Source organism: Argopecten irradians, chromosome 4 (assembly GCF_041381155.1).
Source record: "Argopecten irradians isolate NY chromosome 4, Ai_NY, whole genome shotgun sequence".
Classification (NCBI taxonomy): domain Eukaryota; kingdom Metazoa; phylum Mollusca; class Bivalvia; order Pectinida; family Pectinidae; genus Argopecten; species Argopecten irradians.
In genome coordinates, this window is record NC_091137.1 from 34,486,051 (window position 1) to 34,502,723 (window position 16,673).

Here is a 16,673-nt window from a genome sequence, read left to right on the forward strand (position 1 = left end):
TCTGGTGATTTTATATTGTTTTCAGACGAGCCTTGACAAAGCCCTCAGAAGCCTGTATTAAAAACTGTAGGTCCGTCGGGGTTTATACTTGAAATAATGACTTTAACAAATGGTCGAACCGGTTGTTCCGCATAAACGAAAACGGCCCTAGATATTGATCCGGAAACTGAACCTTTGTGCGTCGACTCTAAAATTAGTTATGCAAAGCTACTTCCTGCTTAAGAAATGGACGTCAGTGGAGAAACCTGATATTATTGCTATTGGTATTTACCATATTTTCGGATTCCTTTTGGGGTTCATACCATCTGAACATACCATTATCGTTATTGATAATATGATGTGTATTGTAAGTATATATGTGCTCAGCTTGTGTAATATTTTCACCGTATTATCGATTTGAATTCATGATCGACCGATATTTTGGACGATCGAGTTAAAATTGATAGTTTCAAAATCTCCGTGAATATGTAGCAACCATCGACATGGGATCGTACCTTAATTTTTTGGCTATGGACACTTTCTTTCAACGGTTACTGTAGCTAATCTTATATCACGAAAACTTGATCATCTTCTTCAGCTGTACTTGAGTTTGTTTACATTTTCATTAAAGATGCTCCACCGCCGACAGAGCATAAATGATATTCATCATTTGAACAATAACTGGTGTTTAATCGTGTATATATATATGTCTTATTAAAACAAGAAATAAAATAAATAACATAAATGAGAAGGATGTAATTTGTCACTAAACATCAAGCGAGACGCCTTTGAACCGGAATAAAAAAACATGTTTCTCAAGAAAAAATTGTCTTATTGATTCAAATGAAATACACATGTAAAGCTTAATAAATTTCATGATGTCTACTGCTTGTTTTAAGGACGAATGATTTAGAAATGTCTTCAATTTTCATTAAAAGAAAAGAACATCTCATGAAATGACGACCTGCTTCAGAAAGTAAGACAGTAAGCCTGTCACCCGCAAGCTTCATCAGAGGTTGTGCCGACGGATATCAATGGGAAATCAGTCATTGCCCAATGTCTTGGACAGTGCTAGTGCACAAAAGCGCTCTCAACATTTATCCAAAAACCCCAGTGATAAAATCCCTGATTTCTCACTTAATACAGGGGTTTCCAGATCCCAAAACGACGTGGGTAAAGTACAATTTACCGTCGATTAGTCCCACCATCCGGTGATTATTATGTCTTCATTTGACATGAGTTTCGTGATATCATAATCACCGGAAGAAGGAACTAATCGGCAGTAAATTGTACTTTATCCACATCTTTTTGGGATCTCGATACTCCCGTATTACAAATGCTCAAATTTACAGGCACTATAAAACATTAATGGATATGCTTTTATGAGATTTGATGCATATGCCCAAAACATTATTATTTCCCTGCAGTGATTAATTTGATCTGCTATGAAAAAATTACTGCAACGGTATATATTTTGATTACAATGATAAAGTAATGTCTAAATATCATTACAATGAATAAATAGATATAGAATATCCTTGTGATGGAATTAAAATATTTAGAAATAATTTAAACAAGCCGCAATCTCTAGTGCTTTCACAGCTTCGCTGCTCGTCAGGAGATGTTTAATAATGCAATAACAGGGCCTTTTTTTAGCATGATTTTGGGGCCGAAAATCGGCCCCATTTTTTCAGCCCCATTCCCCATGGCAAAACCTCTAAATTTTTCCCAATTCAACCCTAAAATTTCCCAAAATCAAAGTTTCTTGAAAACTATCCAAAAATATTGAATGAACTTAGTTTGTTAAGGCTCTAAATATTTGTGACTTGGCTTCAAAAAAGTATATAAACTTCACTGGAAATAAAAAATCTTAATTGTTATGCTTTATTTCATATTTCATAATTTTCCCAAATCTTGGGTTTGGCACTCCATTTTCCCAAATTCAAAGCCACAGGCCCCATTCCCAAAGTAGTGAGAAAAAGCTCTGAATAATTTTTTTGTTTGGAAAAAATAAGGATGTGGATCATATCCTTGGTTAAGGTTCAGATATATGTATTTCTGAAATTATACAATATAATTATATCATTTATCGGACAGATCAGTATATTACAATTGTAGATATATTATGATCATGCTTTGTTAAACATTTTGTTTCCCTGCAGATACATGGGAAGTTCTGAAGGAGCTATCCAGAAAATACATTTAGTTTGTTCTCGATAATACTGAAATCTGGAGCCTGAAATATTGGACGTGCTTCCAAGGCCTATATTTGGAAACATGGATCGTCCACCGTCACCCGCCAGATTAGCCTACACCTCGGACAAGCACCCACGTCATACCCTCGACTCGATAAACGTCCTTCGTAAACACAGAGAACTATGTGACGTTGTTCTGATTGTGGCACAAAGGAAAATATTTGCACATCGTGTCATCTTGTCAGCATGTAGTCCGTATTTTCATGCAATGTTTACAGGCGAACTAGCGGAGAGCCGTCAGACGGAAGTGACAATCAGAGATATCGATGAGAGTGCAATGGAACTTTTAGTCGACTTTTGTTACACATCGAACATCACTGTTGAGGAGAGCAATGTCCAGACTCTGTTACCTGCAGCCTGTCTGCTTCAACTGGCTGAAATCCAGGAAGTGTGTTGTGAATTTCTCAAACGACAGTTAGACCCGTCTAATTGTCTGGGGATTCGTGCATTTGCTGATACACATGCCTGCAGAGATTTGTTGCGAATTGCTGACAAATTCACTCAACATAACTTTCAGGAGGTTTGTATATACGTACTGGTTGAACTTTTTACCAAACACACATGTACAGATCAAAGAGTCAAATAAATGCAACAAGATAATTACTGAATTAAAATGTCTGTACTTTTGCTTAAAGGAATGCTTGTGAAAATAGCGACTTTATCTTTGAAGAATTCATTACAATACCAATTAAATATAGGAATAAGGATTCCCTATAGAAATTAAGGGATTACAAAAGTTAAGGAAAGTTTCTTAAGTAAAGATTTGTTTCTCTAACTTCTGTAATGCTTTCATGTGTGGAATTTTAAGTGAAGAAATTTCCCATCATCAAATTAAAATTGAAGGAATGATCTCAAAACTGGGGCCTGGTAGATAACACGTTCTTTGGTCCTTGTAAGTCTCATCGATCATAAGTGTGGTACTGGTTTTATCAACATTACAAAAAAAAAACTTACCAATTTCACCAGGTGATGGAGAGCGAGGAGTTCCTGTTGCTGCCAGTGAATCAGCTGGTAGATATCATATCAAGTGACGAGTTAAATGTCCGCAGTGAGGAACAGGTGTATAGTGCTGTCATGGCCTGGGTCAAATACAACATCCAAGACAGACGTACTCATCTCCCTAATGTAAGTCAAAATAATTTACAGTCAAATCTTAGAACAGTGGATCCGCAATAATCCAGACACTAATAGTCCAGAAAACTCATAAGCAGCATGTAAATGTCAAGGATCAAATTTGATTGTTAAATTGGCTAAGTCCAGAAAAGTTACAAACTGGACGGTTTTGGCAGGCCAAGCAACGGAAATGTTCAAATTATAAAAAGGGTCCACTTTATTTTAAGTCTGCATACTTAGGTGATTTTTTTAAAATAGTTTTTCATGTTACAAGTATTCTTGAATATGAGGTGTAGAACTTGAAAGGGACCAACAAAGATAAACAGTATTTTCATCAATTGTTTGCAAACACAATTTAAACATATCAGACTTTGACATATCTCTGTGAAATGATAGTTTTGATATTATTACTTAAGAAACATTAAGGTTTTATGCCTATAAATATTGTATTAATTAAAATTGCAGGTTGTTCAGCATGTACGGTTACCGCTTATGAGCCCCAAATTCCTCGTTGGGACAGTAGGCTCTGACCTCCTTATCAAAAGTGACGACTCCTGTAGAGATTTGTTAGACGAGGCCAAGAATTATCTCCTCTTGCCTCAGGAGCGACCTCTAATGCAGGGCCCGCGTACGAGACCTCGAAAACCAATACGATGTGGAGAAGTTCTGTTTGCTGGTATGATGTTGTTGTATTATAATGTTGGTTTTATAAATAGATTGAAATTAAAATTTAGGAACATGTAGTTACAAAGCTGAAGTATTTCATTAAGAAACTCAAATAGTGGTGTACTCTGTAATTCATTTGTATTTGTCATAATAAGCACCCAGGATGCTTTAAAGTTTGAGAAGAGCACATAATGACCTAATTCACACCTTTCACAAAATCATCGTACAAAGGAAGCTATATAAAATCATTTTTCAAAAGAAATTAAATTCATGGTACCATATTCGACCCAATAAGTGCCCAGGGCGTTTAAAAGATTAAAAAATGAAAAGGTGCTAATATATAATAAGACAAAATTATTGCAAATCTCGACAGTTCTGTGTAGTTTGGGACTTTATTTATGCATGGACAATTGAAATCGAAGCCTCAAAAAGGGGAAGGGCGGTTATAGGGACATAAGCGCTTATTGGGTCAAATATGGTAATTGAACATGAGGCCTCGAAAAGGGGAGGGCACTTTTAGATATGAGGCTGCTAATTGAGTAAAGTAAGATAATTTACCTGAGAAATTAATATACATTTTGAAGAGCATACATAAAATTGATTCAAAACTGAATCTTTATTTACATAGTTGGAGGCTGGTGTAGTGGCGACGCTATCTCTAGTGTTGAGCGATATGATCCTCAGACGAATGAGTGGAGGATGGTAGCACCCATGAGTAAGCGACGCTGTGGGGTAGGCGTCGCCGTCCTCAATGACCTTCTGTATGCTGTCGGGGGTCACGATGGACAGTCGTATCTCAACAGTATTGAGAGGTATGTATTAGGTTTAGAATGTTATATTTAATATGTGTACCTATGTATTGAATATCGATGACTTTGCATTGGAACAAATTATTTTCACTCTAGCAAACCATCTCATTACCCTAGCACATGACGTTATTTCTAATTGTTAGGGTCTTGTGAAGCTTGACCGTACACATATGTGTCAACCATTCATTTAGTAAAACTAAATAAAAAAATTTAGAATATTGATTGCACTTTAGGCAAACATCAATGTCAGACAGGCTCTTCTGTGTTGAGAAACAAATCAGATGGTTTTACTGTAATTTAATGTGAACTGAAATCGCGGTTAAATCAAATGGAACACAAATTTTGTGATGTATAACTAAAAGTATCTATTTAATTGTACTTGCAGTTGAGCGCTTTTTTTGCAGAGATTTCTACAAATATTCATCATACATTTTGAATCCACAAATTTTTCAAAATTTAATAGCACACCGAAAAAGTAAACAAGTGAATGTAGTTGAACACCTAGGTGTTAACAATTATGCCAGTAAGTTTGAACAATCCTTTATATTTAAAACACAGATAAATGAGGGATAATTGTGTTAATTCTCCTTGTGTGATACTAATAATGCATATTTGTGTGTAGGTTTGATCCTCAGACAAACCAATGGAGTGGGGACGTGGCACCCACTAGTTCATGTCGGACCAGTGTAGGGGTGGCTGTCCTCGACAGCTATATGTATGCAGTAGGGGGACAGGATGGTGTGTCTTGTCTCAACTTTGTAGAGAGGTAAATATTGTATAAACCTCCTTTTAACACAATGTATAGTGTTTCCAAATATTTTTGTTAAATTAGGATGGACATTTCGTTCAAAAACGTGATCAGGTGGTGCAGTGGTTAAGCCTTTCACCTAGCTATATATATATATCGGGCCGGGGTTTGATCCCTGGTACGGGCGTGATAAGGTTAGGGGTCACCTACCCGATCACATGTGTTTTCTTCGGACACTCTGATTTTCTCCCACTTTAAGACCCCTCATGCACCTCCTGGTCTTCGAAAGTGATTTGTATAAGTTGTAGAACTTGTTTCGCAATCAATGTAAAATAAATAAAGTTTGTATATCATTCAACAATGTATTAAATTAAAATTACCTTTATGGCTTTAAATCATTAGATTCTAAAATGCACAAACACTAATTTTTGCTACATAATGATGTCTTTTTTATGTATACATATTATATGTATTTTTTTTTTCTTCCCCTTTATTATCTAAACATTGATATAAATGAAAAGATAAATACAATTTTAGCAAACAAAAAAAACCAAAAAACCTTGTTTATTTCATGAGGACTTCAAATCTTATAAGAAAATGTAGCATGGAACACATTGATGAAGTTTATTTTAATTTTGCTACAGGTATGACCCTCAGCTTAACAAATGGACCAAAGTAGCGTCTATGAGTACACGACGACTAGGGGTGGGCGTAGCCGTTTTGGGAGGTTACCTGTACGCTGTAGGAGGCAGTGATGGTACCTGTCCACTAAACACAGGTAAGTCTCCTAGGGAGGGGAGGGGATGGAAGTCACAGTCAAGTCATTGGGGTAGGGAGCTGTAGTTTTCATTTCTGTCATTCCTTCAGTTTGTCTGTCCATCAGTTAGTTCCCTTGAAGCTTCATATCTTTATTCTTCAATCGCATTCTTTTTAACTTGCATTGTATGCCTAGAGGCCCACTACCTTTGCGGAAAAAAAAAAAAAAATTCTTTAAAGATGCTCCAACGCTGACAAATGGTAATTTTTCACTATCAAAAACAGGAGTAGACGATTTAGTATTTTTCTTCAGTTGCAAAAGTTACTTATCTTACACCATTACTACCATTGAAAAGTTTGAGCTTCTTATTTTACATCAAGTTAAAAATATGAAAAATAATTAATTGCATCCCGAAAAATTCCGTCGCACTATATCCTATACATCCTCGATACTCCAGGGGTTCCGATCACTTACGAGGTGTAGAGATTGTAAGTGATCGGAACCCCTGGAGTATCGAGGATGTATCCTATATGAAATGAAGTACTGATTGCGCATGTACCAACGGCGAAATCAATTATTTCATACTATTTTTGTGTTAATTCGGCATACATATATATACATGATTAAACACCAATCATTATTCAAATAATGAATATTATTTATGCACTGTCAGCGGTGGAGCATCTTTAAAACAATGATAATACATGTACATGTATATGGAAATGTATATAAATGGCCTTGGAGGATGTTATAACACCAATCAAATGCAGGATTCCCCTGCGTAAGCTATGTTAACAGTGAAGATTTGTTTCGCTGTTTGCCGCCTGACACAGTGATAATCTGCCAATAAATGGTAATTAGGACAATAGCGGGAAACATAAAACGACCCACGCTATGAAAATTAGCAATTAATTTATTTAAATTGAATTGTTAAGAAGATAATGGTAAGTATTTTACTAACGGTAAGTTAATAACTTCTAATCAGTTACAAGAGTATGAATTAATATGTGTCACAATCGTAAAATCATGTAATAATAGCAGTTGAATATCATTTATGTAAAACTAAGAATTCTGAAATGTGATGTGTTTGTTACAGTGGAAAGATATGACCCAAGAACAAACCGCTGGTTGGCAATGTCTCCTATGGGTACGCGGCGTAAACACTTAGGTGTGGCAGTCTATAACAACATGATATACGCTGTCGGGGGTCGGGATGACACTACAGAACTGAGTAGTGCAGAGCGATATAATCCACAGAATAATACATGGTTACCAGTGGTTGCCATGACATCTCGCAGAAGTGGGGTAAGTGTGGTGTGATTGGTGGAAGAAAGCTTTTCAAAAAATGCAGAAGTGGGATTACTATACCATGATTGGTGGAAAAAATGTCAAAATTCACAGAAAATGGTTAAAGATGCTCCACCACCAACAGAGCATAAATAGCATTCATCATTAGAACAATAATCAGTATTTAATCTTGTATAAATATATGTCTAGTTAACACAAAAAAATAATATAATATGTTTTGCCTTTGGTGCATGCGCAATCAGTACTTCATTCCATATAGCATATAGTGCCACAGATTTTTTTCGGGATGCAATTAATTATTTCTTATATTTTCAACTTGAAGTAAAATTAGAAGCTCAAACTTTTCAATGGTGGTAATGGTGTAAAGTAAGTAACTTTTGTAACTGAAGAAAATCACTAAATCGTCTGCTCCTGTTTATGATAGTGAAAAAATACCAATTGTCAGCGGTGGAGCATCTTTAAGTATACTACAATTGGTGAAATTATTTGTTAAATTTGCAGAAGTGGGTTGATTATACTACAATTAATTGAAACTATTTAAAGGTATGGAGAAGTGGGGTAATTTTCTAGTAATGATGGGAAAGAATGTTCAGTTATTGCAAAAATAAAATAAGTTTCTTATGAAGTGGTACAGAGGACTGTCACAATATAAGGGATATCAAATTACCATGATAGAAATTATAGTACAATGTAATTAGACATCTCTGTATTGTTACAACCCCCTGTGATAAGTGTCTTGTAATGAATTATTTGTCTTGTGATTGACGATTTATGAAAGCTGCGTGTTTGTATACATATAATCACCGTACTTACATGTATAGATTTTATTTGACAGGTTGGTTTAGCAGTCGTAAATGGCCAATTGATGGCTATCGGAGGATTTGACGGCACGACATACCTAAAGACTATTGAAGTGTTTGATCATGATCAGAACTGTTGGAAGTTGTGTGGTGGTATGAACTATCGGAGATTAGGTGGTGGGGTGGGGGTGGTGCGAATGCCCCAACATGAACCTCATCTGTACTATACTGCTTAGAACTGCTAAAGCAAGCAGTGTGCTTCATATATAGTATTACAGAAAATATCTATTTTATAGTATCATTTTATACATTGCACATGTCAACCTCTACCTTATCAAAGTATAGAGCGGTGTTTTCCTATTTCTCAAAACAAAAGAGCAGACTTAGATGACAATTAGTTAACTACCGGTAAGTCATTGTTGAATTTCTAGGTTAAGATTGTTTCATGATCCAAAAACCCATGACATCATTTTCTAGCGTGGATATTGACAAACTATATATATAGCTAGACTTTGTGTAGTTCTAATGCAAGAACTTTCATTATGGAACTACATGTATATGTACCTTCAGCAATGTAAAAGTCTCATGGTCAGCAAAACCTCTGTGATATTGTTAACCCTGTACATGTTTAATCTTATCATTTGGGAAGAGTACTCTCTATGAACCTCATTAAATCAAAAACTACCTTAAAATTTATACTTGAAGATAAGCAGTACCTGATCTGGTATGCTATAAATGTACTTGTTTTGTTGCTATCAACTTTTAGCCATGGTTCATAATGGTTAAAAAACGATATACAATGTACTGAAAATACAGATACTGTAGTAATATTTTAGTGCAACATATCTTGCACAAGAAGCATTAAAAAAGATAACCACTAAAAATATTTACATTTACTGTACAGTATCCCTATAGATCTTTATTACCCAGTTATCATTTTATTCCAAACAAAGGACTGATAGAAGATCTATCGGAGATATGACAATGTGTTCATGTGTATTGTTCTGGAGAGTTAATTCTGTTCTGTAAAGCTTATCATAACTTCCTATGACAGATAGGCTTGTCCAGGCTAATAAATTAAACATTTGCATAGTACATGTTTTCTGCACAAACACCTGGATAAGAAAGCCTTATTCCGGACACAATGACTATATGATGTTGGTGCATTATGACGTCATCAAAAATGATGGACTCAAAGGCCAAACCTGTGTACAGAAACGTAACATAATATATTAAGCAAATAAGTTCTTAAAATAACGTTATATCAAAGGAAAATACTCTTTAATTATTTAGGTATAAAGAATAGGGATATTCAACCCTCAGAGTCACTAATTTAGGTAAAAAGGCTTGCATTTTACCTGATTAAGTGACATGTGGGGGAAAATCCTTATCCTTCGACCATCATTCCCTTATATAAAAGAATCATATAATCTATTTCTGTTCCTTTTCTATTCTAGTCTGTCCTATTTCTATATGCTTGCTACAACTTTGTTCCTGCTTACTGCATTTCATGAAAATTTATAAAAAGTCATACTTGTAGAGAAACAAGCTATCAGGTATGAGGTCAAAAGTCAAGGTCGACCTAAGACTTTATATATACATTGTACCACTTCTACATTGGTACTTTTTTTTGGGATTCCAAATGGAGTAGAAAATCAATGAAGTATTCTGTTGATCAGATTCAGTCATTGATGCTTTGTTTAATATTGAGTTGTAAAGTGATTTGTACATAAAATGTATATAAAATCTTGTAAATATTGTACAGAAAGTTATTTATCATTTAGATTCTGGTATTTAATTTAAATAATATTGTGTATTGTTTTGTGCCTATTTTCTTGTTGTAAAGATGAATGTGACATGTTGTGGTATATCAAGATTTCAAAACAAAATGGGTTAAATCTGTTTTTCCATTAGTCTCACCTTCTGGTGATTGTGATGTCACAAAAAGCATGTCAAAATATGATGTTGCATTCACCGAAAGGTGGGACAAAGTTACAGTAAAGAGTACTTCACCCACTTTGTTTTGGTATCTTAAAGTTGACATATTGTTTGTTTGAGCTGCCTGTTAACCTCATTTACTGCACTCACTGAAACTATTTCAGAAATTTACAGTACAATAATTAAGTTTAAGGTTTTTCTGTGTTTTATCTATATTTTCAAATATTTAGGTTATAACATTATATATAATATAACATATAAATATTCATACTTTTACTTTTAGGAAAACATGTCAATTATTTCTAAGAAAGAAGACCCAAGCTTAAATGATAGCCTTTTATGTTGCATTGTTTTGTTATTGAGATAAAAATGTTTACAATATTTCATTGTTGTTTTGTGATAATACAACTGAGCTTAAGATGTTTTTGTTAGGTGTTTGTACCTGTTCTTTGTCTGTTATAAGGTGTATGTGTGATCTGTATCCCCAAGTTTGAAGCTTTATCAGCTTGATGCTGTTTTTAGAATAATCAAATCTTTCATGGGTTTATTTCTTGACACATTTGAATTGTGTATTCATCACACTCCATGAATTGTGCTTAGACATTGGTAATGTTATCACTAGCAACATTTTATGCAACAGAGAATAGACAAATGGTATGCTATTGTTGGTAACTTCATCGTACATATCAGCTGTACTTCATAATATATTTGTTTTTTTACATTTGACAGGAATATCCAATCTTATGCTGATGAATATCCTACCAAGGTCCTAGGGCTAGTTCAATTTTTCTGACTATCTTACTAGTATATTGCTTATATATTAACATCAGAACACTTTGGGCAAGACATCCTGCCAGCAAGGAATGATTTTATTATACCCCACAAAAATAGCATGATGTCATAAAAGTACAATTTTTCATGATTCATATAACTCCCCTAACATGCATGAAAGTCGACTGGTCAGCTGTTTTTTTATTGGACATTATTTTGCTGACTATCAACATGACGTAAGGTTTCAAAACATTGTTGGAGTAGATTCATGTCAGCCTTGTCATGCATGTAATATGTAAGATGACAATAGGTCTAGTATATACATCAGGCAATAAAAAGGTTAAGAAAGAGACAGATTGGATCTAAAGAATTTTATCCTCCATGTTGAAATGTTGGTGTCTCGCACCCTATAACAAAGGGGTCATTGATTCAATGATTCTGTTTATTAGCTTCGTACAAAGGATGACCTTGTGATGTTTGTATGTAATGGTGTATGGTGCTCTGTATGCTCTACTGTTTGTAGTACATTGGTACTATCTAGAATACTTCATCTGATATATCAGAGACACTTTCCTTTGTTTCACTCCATCAGTCTGTAAGTATTGACTGACCGTTCCGCCAAATGGAACACGTTTGGATTTATCCATGATGACGGCACCCATATGAAAGATACGCTTTGAATATAAAAACTAAGTATTTACGGTGTTAACAGTATAATGGAAATAAAAATAATACCAAAATAGTTTAGGCCTTCATTGAAATAAACAATTCATTTAATATTTTCGGATATAAATACGCTCTGCCTTGTTTTCAACAAAGAAAATATTCCGGTGACAAATGAAAAATCTCGGGTCCGCCATCTTGGATACAAGAGGTACACTTCTGAAAACGAACCACTTGTACCGGTACAGTTCTTCTGGTACGGCGCGTTCCATTTGAGATACAGCAGATTGGTATCGATACAACTGGTACGAATCTGCCAATGGAATGCACTGCGAGTGAAATGAAGGGAAGTAAATCTGATTATATTGAAAGAGTGAAACAAAGATAAGTAAATTCCAGATCTGAATGAGAATCCTGTCAAATTAGTCTAAAAGACCACCTTATGAACAAGGGAAAAGTTGTCTCTATAGTCAAAGTGGTCTTTATAGAAAGGTCAAATTGTCTTATAAATGACCATTTTGGACCCTAAGAAAATGGTCTTATAAGCAGGAAGTCTTTATACAGAGGTGGTCACTAAAACAGGTTTCACTGTACTTAAATCACCTATGCTCCATTGATCACTGTATCCTTTGAAAACTGTAAAGATACATAAGTGGTATATTTAAGCACTTCTCCTGTACTTGGATTTGTCAGGAACAGGTTCTAAGAGAATTGGTGATCAATTACAATGTCCTGGTTGTCAACTATAATAAAAGAAGAAAGTTAAAACAGAATGACTTCATTTCTTATCTTTCCTATAAACAGAATGACTGCATCCCTTGTCTTTCCTGTCAATTCTTTATATTTTGATAGACTAAGGGTTGAAGATTATAGCTCTTGACTACAAAAGATTTAATCTGGATTTCAATACAGTTTCTTGAGAGGAAAACTGCCAACTTCAGTCCAATCTTAAGTTGGCATCATATAACTTATATCAAAAGCTTTTTACATTTAACAAAGTGTGGAACTTTGCGAAGATATGGAACTGGGTGATTAGATAGGGATGGAAGTAGAATTTCGGATTGGGATGGGAATTGATGTTTGATTAGGGAAGGGAGTGGATATCTGGTTAGGGATGGGAGTGGATGTTTGGTTAGGGTTATGATTGGATGTTTGGTTAGGGACAGGAGTGGATGTCTGGTTATGGATGGGAGTGGATGTCTGGTTAGGGATGGGAATTGATGATTGGTAAGCGATATATTTGGATGTCTGGTTAGGGATATGATTGGATGTTTGGTTAGGGATATGATTGGATGTTTGGTTAGGGATGGGAGTGGATGTCTGGTTAGGGATGGGAGTGGATGTCTGGTTAGGGATGGGAGTGGATGTCTGGTTAGGGATGGGAGTGGATGTCTGGTTAGGGATGGGAATAAATGTTTGGTTAGGGATGGAGTGGATGTCTGGTTAGGGATGGAGTGGATGTTTGGTTAGGGATGGGAGTGTATGTCTGGTTAGGGATGGAAGTAGATGTTTGGTAGGATTGATGGATGTTTGGTTAGGGATATGATTGATGTTTGGTAAGGGATATGATAGGATGTTTGGTTAGGGATGAGGATTGTAGGATGATGGATGTTTGGTTAGGGATGGAAGTGGAGTTTGGTAAGGGATATGATTTGTTTGGTAAGGGATATGATTGGATGTTTGGTTAGGGATATGATTGGATGTTTGGTTAGGGATATGATTGGATGTTTGGTAGGATGATGGATGTTTGGTTAGGGATTGAGTGGATGTTTGGTTAGGGATATGATTGGATGTTTGGTTAGGGATATGATTGGATGTTTGGTTAGGGATATGATTGGATGTTTGGTTAGGGATGGGAGTGGATGTTTGGTTAGGGATGGAAGTGGATGTTTGGTAAGGGATATGATTGGATGTTTGGTAAGGGATATGATTAAATGTTTGGTTAGGGATATGATTGGATGTTTGGTTAGGGATATGATTGGATGTTTGGTTAGGGATATGATAGGATGTTTGGTTAGGGATATGAGTGGATGTTTGGTTAGGGATATGATTGGATGTTTGGTAAGGGATATGATTGGATGTTTGGTTAGGGATATGATTGGATGTTTGGTTAGGGATATGATTGGATGTTTGGTTAGGATGGGATTATAGGGATTGGATGTTTGGTTAGGGATATGATGGATGTTGGTAGGTTGAGGATGTTTGGTAGGATATGATTGGATGTTTGGTTAGGGTTGGAGTGGATGTTTGGTAGGATGATATGATTGGATGTTTGGTTAGGGATGGATTGGATGTTTGGTAGGGATGATGGATGTTTGGTTAGGGATATGATGGATGTTTGGTTAGGGATATGATTGGATGTTTGGTTGGATTGGATGTTTGGTTAGGGATATGAATGGATGTTTGGTTAGGGATGATGGATGTTTGGTAGGGATATGATGATGTTGGTTAGGGATTATGATGGATGTTTGGTTAGGATGGGATTGGATGTCTGGTTAGGGATTGGAGTGGATGTTGGTTAGGGATGGGAGTGGATGTTTGGTTAGGGATGGGAGTGGATGTCTGGTTATGGATGGAGTGGATGTTTGGTTAGGGATGTGAATTGATGTTTGGTAGATTGGATGTGTTAGGAATGATTGGATGTTTGGTTAGGGATATGATTGGATGTTTGGTTAGGGATGGAGTGGATGTTTGGTTAGGGATGGGAGTGGATGTTGGTTAGGGATGGAATGTGGATGTTTGGTTAGGGATTGAATGGATGTTTGGTTAGGGATATAATTGGATGTTGGTTAGGGATATGATAGGATGTTTGGTTAGGGATGGGAGTGGAATGTTTGGTAGGTTAGGGATGGGAAGTAGATGTTTGGTAAGGGATATGATTGGATGTTTGGTTGGTTGATGGGTTATGATATGATTGGATGTTTGGTTAGGGATATGATGGATGTTGTTTGGGATGGGATTGGTGGGGTGGATGTTTGGTAAGGGATATGATTGGATGTTTGTTAGGGATATGATTGGATGTTTGGTTAGGGATATGATTGGATGTTTGGTTAGGGATATGATTGGATGTTTGGTTAGGGATATGATTGGATGTTTGGTTAGGGATGGGAGTGGATGTTTGGTTAGGGATGGAAGTGGATGTTTGGTAAGGGATATGATTGGATGTTTGGTAAGGGATATGATTAAATGTTTGGTTAGGGATATGATAGGATGTTTGGTTAGGGATATGATAGGATGTTTGGTTAATTATATGATTGGATGTTTGGTTAGGGATGGGAGTTGATGTTTGGTTAGGGATGGGAGTGGATGTTTGGTTAGGGATGGGTGGATGTTTGGTTAGGGATATGATTGGAGTTTGATTAGGGATGATAGTGGATGTTTGGTTGAGTGAGTGGATGTTTGGTTAGGGATGGGATGATGATAGGATTAGGGATTTGGTTTGATTAGGAGTGGATGTTTGTTAGTGATTGGATGTTTGGTTGGTGATAGGATGTTTGGTTAAGTATATGATTGGATGTTTGGTTAGGAATGGAGGGATGTTTGGTTAGGGATGGGAGTGGATGTTTGGTTAGGAATATGATTGGATGTTTGGTTAGGGATGGGAGTGGATGTTTGGTTAGGGATGGAAGTGGATGTTTGGTAAGGGATATGATTGGATGTTTGGTTAGGGATATGATTGGATATTTGGTTAGCGATATGGTTAGGTTAGATGGGAATTGATGTTTGGTTAGAGATGGGAATGGATGTTTGGCTAGAGATGGGAATGGACGTTTGGCTAGAGATGGGAATGGACGTTTAGGTAGGGATGGAAATAGATGTTTGGTTAGGGATATGATTGGATGCTTGGTTAGCGATATGATTGGATATTTGGTTAGGGATGGGAATGGATGTTTGGTTAGGGATGGAAATGCATGTTTAGGTAGGGATGGAAGTAAAAGTTTAGTTTGGAAAATAGATCAACAGTTTAGCTAAAGGTTGAGCTTAACGATCGGCTGGGAGTTTAGAACGAATTATTATATTATATTCTGCCGCAACTCCGTTCTCGTTATTTATCAGAAACTGTCTGTTTTGCCAAGTCTGTTTTTTAAGTCAAAATATGTTGTCATAATAAAAACATAAAATGAGACTTTTTTTTCTCAAGATGACATATTGCCATATTGCTTCGTCTGTCGTCGTGCGCGTGCGCCGTCCACTCTCGTCCGTGCGTAAACTTTTCGTTCAAACGACTTCTTCTCTATACCCGAAAGGCCTTGGCCACGATACTTTTATTGGGCCTCTAGCATGCTGAAATGATGGGTTACCAACTTTGTAACTCTGTACAAATGAATGACCCTGACTTTCATTCAAGGTCACATGGGCTAAAAAGGCTAAATCTGGCAAAAATAATAGGATTCTACTTCAATTAAATTTCAAAATATTACCTTTTTAACTTTTCTGCTGCGGTTATTTTGATTTTGAAAAAAAAAGGTTGATAATTGTACCATTTACTCATTAAAATTTAAAAAAAATTTAATTTGATATATTAAAAAAGTATTATGTACATGTGTGTCTGTGATTCCTCTGTCGTGATTGGCTGTCTAGTCTCGGGTATTGGATAAATTCATAGTAGGGATTGTATATTAGACAGAACTCAGCCGTAGCCGGATCCAAGTCCGTATTGAGAAAGGAGAAGGGACATGATCTCCGGTAGAGGTTATAACGTTAACCTAAATCTTGACTATAAACAACCAACAATCAAAAGTATATACTGGGCAGTGTGACGAATTGAATGCCTGCGTGCTTCCATCTCTTCCATTAGGTAAATATTGGTAGTATATAGCATCTTTTAGGCATTTAGATGTGGGAATAGGAGGCCGCGGTCACAGT

At 36.0% G+C, this 16,673-nt stretch overlaps 1 protein-coding gene across 1 annotated transcript; it reads left to right on the plus strand.

Annotated features, from left to right (window-relative positions):
- The first annotated feature begins 212 nt into the window (after positions 1 to 212).
- LOC138321424 (kelch-like protein 20) lies at positions 213 to 12,580 on the plus strand. The gene is made up of 9 exons (XM_069265103.1): positions 213 to 346; positions 2,142 to 2,754; positions 3,201 to 3,359; positions 3,813 to 4,023; positions 4,642 to 4,825; positions 5,445 to 5,588; positions 6,215 to 6,348; positions 7,424 to 7,632; positions 8,471 to 12,580. Exons 2-9 carry the CDS (start codon positions 2,257 to 2,259, stop codon positions 8,669 to 8,671), a joined length of 1,740 nt encoding a protein of 579 aa, XP_069121204.1. The 5' UTR covers positions 213 to 346; positions 2,142 to 2,256; the 3' UTR covers positions 8,672 to 12,580.
- Positions 12,581 to 16,673: the final 4,093 nt, after the last annotated feature.

Bases quoted from the DNA above. Each gene is read 5' to 3' on its own strand.
- LOC138321424 (XM_069265103.1), top strand. From the start codon at position 2,257: ATGGATCGTCCACCGTCACCCGCCAGATTAGCCTACACCTCGGACAAG. The intron at 4,826-5,444 runs GTATGTATTAGG...ATTTGTGTGTAG, and splicing joins TATCTCAACAGTATTGAGAG to GTTTGATCCTCAGACAAACC. The intron at 7,633-8,470 runs GTAAGTGTGGTG...TTTATTTGACAG, and splicing joins TGACATCTCGCAGAAGTGGG to GTTGGTTTAGCAGTCGTAAA.